The following is a 6,000-nucleotide window of genomic DNA, read 5'->3' on the forward strand; positions in this document are numbered from 1 at the left end:
GGTGTGTTCTCCCCGTGTCCGCGTGGGTTTCCTCCGGGTGCTCCGGTTTCCTCCCACAGTCCAAAAACACACGTTGCAGGTGGATTGGCTACTCGAAAGTGTCCGTAGGTGTGAGTGAATGTGTGTGTGTCTGTGTTGCCCTGTGAAGGACTGGCGTCCCCTCCAGGGTGTATTCCCGCCTTGCGCCCGATGATTCCAGGTAGGCTCTGGACCCCCCGCGACCCTAAATTGGATAAGCGGTTACAGATAATGGATGGACGGATGGATCCGGGATACAAAGGATGAGCAATCGATTCATTTGAATTTTCTCTTTCACCTTAAATGCTGCACTAGTTGCCTTCTGTCGCCGCTAGGGGGCGAAATACGAACACAACTTCCATACCGTGGAAAAACTACACGTTTAGCTTCCTTCCGCAGATATTATCTCTTTATTTTCAAAGTGTCTCAAAAATCTGAAAGGCTCATTGAAGGTACAATATAACAGACTATTCATATCCTGAAAAAAAACCAACATTTCAAAATGGGTTCCCAGGGGTTTACGCCGTAATACCTTTCTGCAGGGCAGCATTTGAAGCTAGATGTTTCACTCCAGCGGGGTCAGGACAGTGCGCTGACACTTGTTTTATTTTTCTTTCAATAGTTTTAAGCAAGTTTCTAAAATATTTGTGATAGAGCTGCTTTGGGCTAACGCATTTTATCTTAGTTCAAAATCTACTTTGAACGCAGTGACCGGGTAAATGTTACACAAGCATTAATTTAATTGGGCCTTTTTAGCAGTAAGTGTTTTATACTGCTGTATTCGGCAGCTGCCATTTTTGAGTTTTTCTCTGGTGCATTTTCCTCTGATGTCGCTTCATGTTATGTTTAATCTTAAAAGTCCTGCCACAGTCTGTGCATTTGAAAGGCCTTGCTTCCGAGTGGAGAACCACATGTTTGGAGAGTGTGTGGCTGTGGCGAAAGCCTTTCATGCACACTGGGCACTGGAAGGGTCTCTCGCCGGTGTGGATGTTGCGGTGCTCCTGTAAACCTCGCTCCTGAGCAAATGCTGAGCCACAGTCAGTGCAGATATGAGGACGTTCACCTGCAGGAGCAAAATGTTGAGAAAAGTGTCTATATTTTATAAGGTAGTATTTATTCAAATTGACAAATTAATACTAAACTATACTGTAGTATAAATTAGCATATTATATACAGCAGTTCTCTATCTAAAGAGTCAGTGAATACAGAGTCACCTGGGTTTAATTCTAGACCCAGAAAACAACACATTTTGATGCAGGTGCTACACAATACTTTGAATCTTGGGGTGAAGTGAATAGGAACAAGTCATACCTGTGTGTGTGCGCTGGTGGCGGCGGAGGTTGAAGCAGTCACGAAAGGTTTTACTGCACACAGGACAGCGAAACATTTTCCGGTGTACAGGGAGGTGTTTGGTCAACTGGGTGAGAGTGGGGAAGCGGAGATCACAGTGCTTACAGCCCAGGCTTTGCCCAGGAGTGCATCTGTGTCTCTGCAGGTAGTCAAACCTCCTGAACTTACTACCACACTCTGGACACTCAAACACACTTTTCAATGATGTGTCTGGCTGAGCGGTGGGGTCCTTGCAGGCTGACCTGAGTGGAGGAGTAACCGATTTCCCACTATAGCAGGTTTCAGTGAACGCAATTTGATTAGAATCATTCGTAAAGTGTTGCACCTCCTCAGGATTCAGAACAGGCTTTGAATCATCAAGCGATGGGCTAAACACAACTTCGGAAAACTCTTCTTCTTCAAAATGTTCATCCTCACCCCTAACATCCAGACTGAGGCCAACAGGATGGACAAGTGTTTCTGAATCTCGCCTCTTCAGACACAGCTCATTTAAGGGGATTTGCTCCTCTCTGAAATAGAAGGCTCGTTAAAAATGTGGTCCATTGTTCCATTTAGACATTGACTTCATTTATCTAGGCAGCTACACAGTTGTGAATAAATTTACATGACCTCTACTTAAAGGGCTATCAATATTTAAATTAGTGATCAACTGACTTGTCAAGCCATAGGATTATACTAAAACATTCAAATATACATAAATAATTAAATCATTAATTTACTATTATATTCTTAAATATTTTACTGGATGAATATAAATTGGGACGTTTTTACAAAGGAAGGGCATTGACATGAGCACTACTGTTATTAGGCTCCTGATAAATAAAAAGCAGGGAGACTAAATCATTCTTGCTCCTCAATTACAAGAAACATTAAGTGTCCCTTACATGTAATATGATTCTGATTTCATTTAGGCCCAATGAACAAACAGAACAAAGTGTCAGTCATGAGAAGCACTGAAGAGCACCCCATGTGGAGCATTTTAAATTTGTGAATTAAAAGTGGTGCCTTGTCTAAAAACAATTTGTTTTTGTGCAATTTACCAACTATTTGCCAAGAAGTGTAAGTGTTTAACGTTTACATTGTTGGGAACTCTGAATCAGCTTTTTGTTTGGTCTAAATTGACAGATAGTAACACTAAGAAATTATCAAGATATTTTAAACAAACAGTTGACTTAGGATAATTCTGACAGGCTTACCCCGAGTGTCCATGACCTGGCCATAGCTGTGTATTACAGTCCTGTCTGTCCCTCTCTGGTTCGTGTTCAACCACGTTATCCTCCAAGAAACATGAAGCCATGATTGCAGCCTCCTCTATGTTCTGTGGCTGCTGTTTCCTTGTCTTCTCTCTGGCATCGGGAGGTAATAGAGAGAGGAATTTCTGGAGGGTCACTCTTCTCACCACCTCCTCAGAACTGCATTTTTCAGGTTGAAGCCACTTTTTAGCAGCCTTCTCCACCCCCAGCTTCAGCTCCTGCAAGCCCCTGTGGGGTTCAAACTGGACTTCATGAAAGTCCCTCCACCTCTGAAGCTCCAAGGCCCAGGCTTGCCTCCTCACGTCTGCTTTCAGAGCTTCATAATTGAGGTGGTCGGATGGTTCATAATCATTTTCATGCATGGTCTTCATACTGAGCAGTTGCGCCAGCCGCGTCCCCCATTGCTCCTTTGGAAGTTTGCTGCTGCCCAGTGCCCTTTCGAACACAGACAGAGAAAGCTCCAGGTCGTCTCCCCTCAAGTCCAGACATGGCAGAGTTAGATGCTGCATGTTAGCACTGTCTGGCTGTAAAAGCTGAGTAAGAAACTGTGCCTGGATCTCTCCCTGAAGAGCCACAGCTTTCTGGAGCTGAACATGGAGGTCCAGCAGAGACCGTAAACACTGAATAACATCCATGGGTCTCTGAGTGAGAGGAAAAAAGAGAAATCTGATGAACCAGCGGTTTGTGTGATATTAGAAGAAAATATTGCTTACCTAAAAATCTTTCAGTGGACAGTTCTTTGGAGAATTATATTTGTAAATTAGACATGTTATTATGGAGAATATTTTACAGCTTAAAAAAAATGAAATTATAGTTCTTTTATGACATTACTCAAAGAATCATCTAGCTATATCACCTTTGGTAACACTTTAAATTACAGCCCGCTAATAACTGGGTATGAACCGAGTAAGTACCTGTTAAGTAAGATGTAAGATGAAATAAGTACTGAGTAAGTAAAGGGTATGATACTAGAAATATGTGGTTATTACTGGGTATCTTACAAACACTTTACAAATAAGGCACGTAACTATGTTCCGAACAAATTGCACTTCTCAGCATAATTATAAATTTAATAGAATTAAAAGTATGACAGTATATTCAAGTGATTATTACTGTCGTTTTTTATAAATAGGGAACGCAGCTACTATTTTGAATTCACTGTAGTTCTGAATGTAATTATGGATCCTTTAAAGTTATTTACAGTGCACATACAGGGAAGGACATGGTCGGCTACTTTTATTACAGGCACATGGTGCTTTTTTACTCATTTGGTTCAGGACTTAAGGCTCAGTACTTATTTGATCTTACGGCTTACTTAACAAGTACTTATTCTGTTCTTACCCAGTTATTAGCGGGCTGTAATTTAAAGTGTTACCAAATGTGCTATAGCTGGATGGTTCTTAGAGTAATGTCGTAAAATAACTATTTTTTTATTTTTTTAAAGCTGTTATCAAACTTTTTAAGTGTGCTGCAGGAATATCATACAGAGGATAGCGGTTATAAATGTATACTAGAGCACAACATCTATTTCGCCTTTTATAAAATCCAGGTTTAATGTGGTGCTACTGAAGCTAAGGAGAGTTTACCGTTACATACCTTATCAAAAGTGAAGAGAGACGGAGAGAAATGAACACGGTTCTAGGGGGAATTGAGGACCGTTGTCGGTGAATGACAGTGTGTGTTATTACAGACGGTCTAAACAGAAATCCCACCATTAAGGTTTAACAGTTAGCTTTGTTTATCACAGTCCCCCCTTTTTACGCCGCCGCCTCCTCTGCGTCTCCTTCTGCAGGATGAAGTGCTCTACTGCCATCTCCTGAGAGACCTGAGAACTACAACCTGGAGAGAGAGAACAGGAGCTCTCTACTGTCGACTACGGCTGAGAAATTTGGGGCCCTGTTTGTGCACCTCTTTAGGGTGACCAGATCTGAGATGGTGAAAAAGAGGACACGTCTCCGGTGTGTGTGTGGGGGGGGGGGGGGTCACGCCCCTTGCTCCCGTTGTATGCTTAGCTGAAACTATGTGTGCTTTTAGGTCTTTTACACCTTTATTTGCTACAGAAAACACGGGAATTTCTTTTTTAATTCATCAGAGAACATTACATTTACGCATAGCTGCTCGAGATGAGGGTGGGTACATGAGCTCTGCCTGATGTAAACAAGGACTACTGACGTGCAGACTGACCAATTAAATGTTTACAGAGAAGGTTATCGACCAATAACGGTAGCTCTACAGACAGACCGTCCAATCAGAATATTTTAGGCTACTTCACCACTCCCCCTTCTTACTCAAGCGAACCAATCGGAGTAGGGGAGGGCGGGACTAGTTTGTGAACGAAACGCTTCTCAAAGTTCTATGTAAGCTCTAGAAAAACAAAATCCCGGACGTTTGTGAAATTCCGGCCGGACAGTTTTTTAAGTCTAAAAAAGAGAACATGTCCGGGTAAAAGAGGACGTCTGGTCACCCTAACTTCTTTGTAATAACATTTTGAACTGTAAACGAAACCTTAATGCACACAATGTCTTATTAAGGTTAAACGTATGAATGAGATTTTATCTCTTTCCCAAGCCTTAATAAGTTGTTCCCCACCTTCAGTCCTGCACATAGAAACACTATGTAGTATTTTTACAATTTTAAATTACAACTTAAAATGATTGTGATGCCCTTCTGAGCTGTAATAGGGAGAACAATGCCTCTCACCGCTTTGTGAGGCTGGTTCTCTAAAAACTAGACAATAACACCTGAGAATCACGGGGCGAAAAACTCATAATAACTTGTGTTAAATTCACAACATTCAGATTTAGACTGAAAAGCCTGTTACCTTAATATGAAAATTCCATGGTCACTTTCACACCAGATATTTAAGATATTTCTTTTCTTTTATGAGAACTATTGTTAGGCTATTTAGTATGAAATTCATACACTCAAAATATTCATGTGTTGTGAGAACTTGCATGCATCACTGTGTCAGTATGAATGTATAACAATATTTTAAATTCTATGTAACAAATTTTGATCTTCATAGTTCACCTCACCACCACCATCAGTCCTGCTCAGGGTCAAGTACCTGTGTAGGTAGCATTCACCTTAGAACAACTGACTGCTGAGTTGAGCATTCCCGGAGCATACACATTTCACATGACCCCCTCTGCCAGAATCAGACTGCACCATTCAGTAAAAAGAGAGGGGGTGAAATGACAATATGATAAATAATTAGAGAAAAATGTTATAGCAAATCACAACCATGTTTAATTTGCCAATTTTAACAGGTGAAATTAAGCCTACACAAGGCAATACTATTAATATAATATTATTAGCCCTCCAAGGACCCCCTGTCAGTGCCAGGCCCTTACAATCATCCTAACTTTTCCCCCATTGG

General features: G+C 41.3%; 1 protein-coding gene across 1 annotated transcript; it reads right to left on the minus strand.

The window, feature by feature from the left end:
* Window positions 1-271: 271 nt before the first annotated feature.
* On the minus strand, window positions 272-4,376 carry LOC136695512 (zinc finger and SCAN domain-containing protein 31-like). Its single transcript, XM_066669629.1, has 4 exons — window positions 4,218-4,376; window positions 2,565-3,262; window positions 1,330-1,877; window positions 272-1,081 (listed from the first exon to the last, which is right to left on the minus strand). The coding sequence occupies exons 2-4, from the start codon at window positions 3,254-3,256 to the stop codon at window positions 786-788; spliced, it is 1,536 nt and encodes a 511-aa protein (XP_066525726.1). The 5' UTR covers window positions 3,257-3,262; window positions 4,218-4,376; the 3' UTR covers window positions 272-785.
* Window positions 4,377-6,000: the final 1,624 nt, after the last annotated feature.

This window comes from Hoplias malabaricus, chromosome 4 (genome assembly GCF_029633855.1).
Source record: "Hoplias malabaricus isolate fHopMal1 chromosome 4, fHopMal1.hap1, whole genome shotgun sequence".
NCBI classification, from domain to species: domain Eukaryota; kingdom Metazoa; phylum Chordata; class Actinopteri; order Characiformes; family Erythrinidae; genus Hoplias; species Hoplias malabaricus.

Excerpts from the sequence above, each read along its gene's own strand:
- LOC136695512 (XM_066669629.1), bottom strand. The coding sequence starts at position 3,256 with ATGGATGTTATTCAGTGTTTACGGTCTCTGCTGGACCTCCATGTTCAG. Across the intron at positions 1,878-2,564 it reads CCAGGTCATGGACACTCGGG|AGAGGAGCAAATCCCCTTAA; the intron begins GTAAGCCTGTCA and ends CTTCTATTTCAG. Across the intron at positions 1,082-1,329 it reads CCACCAGCGCACACACACAG|GTGAACGTCCTCATATCTGC; the intron begins GTATGACTTGTT and ends TTGCTCCTGCAG.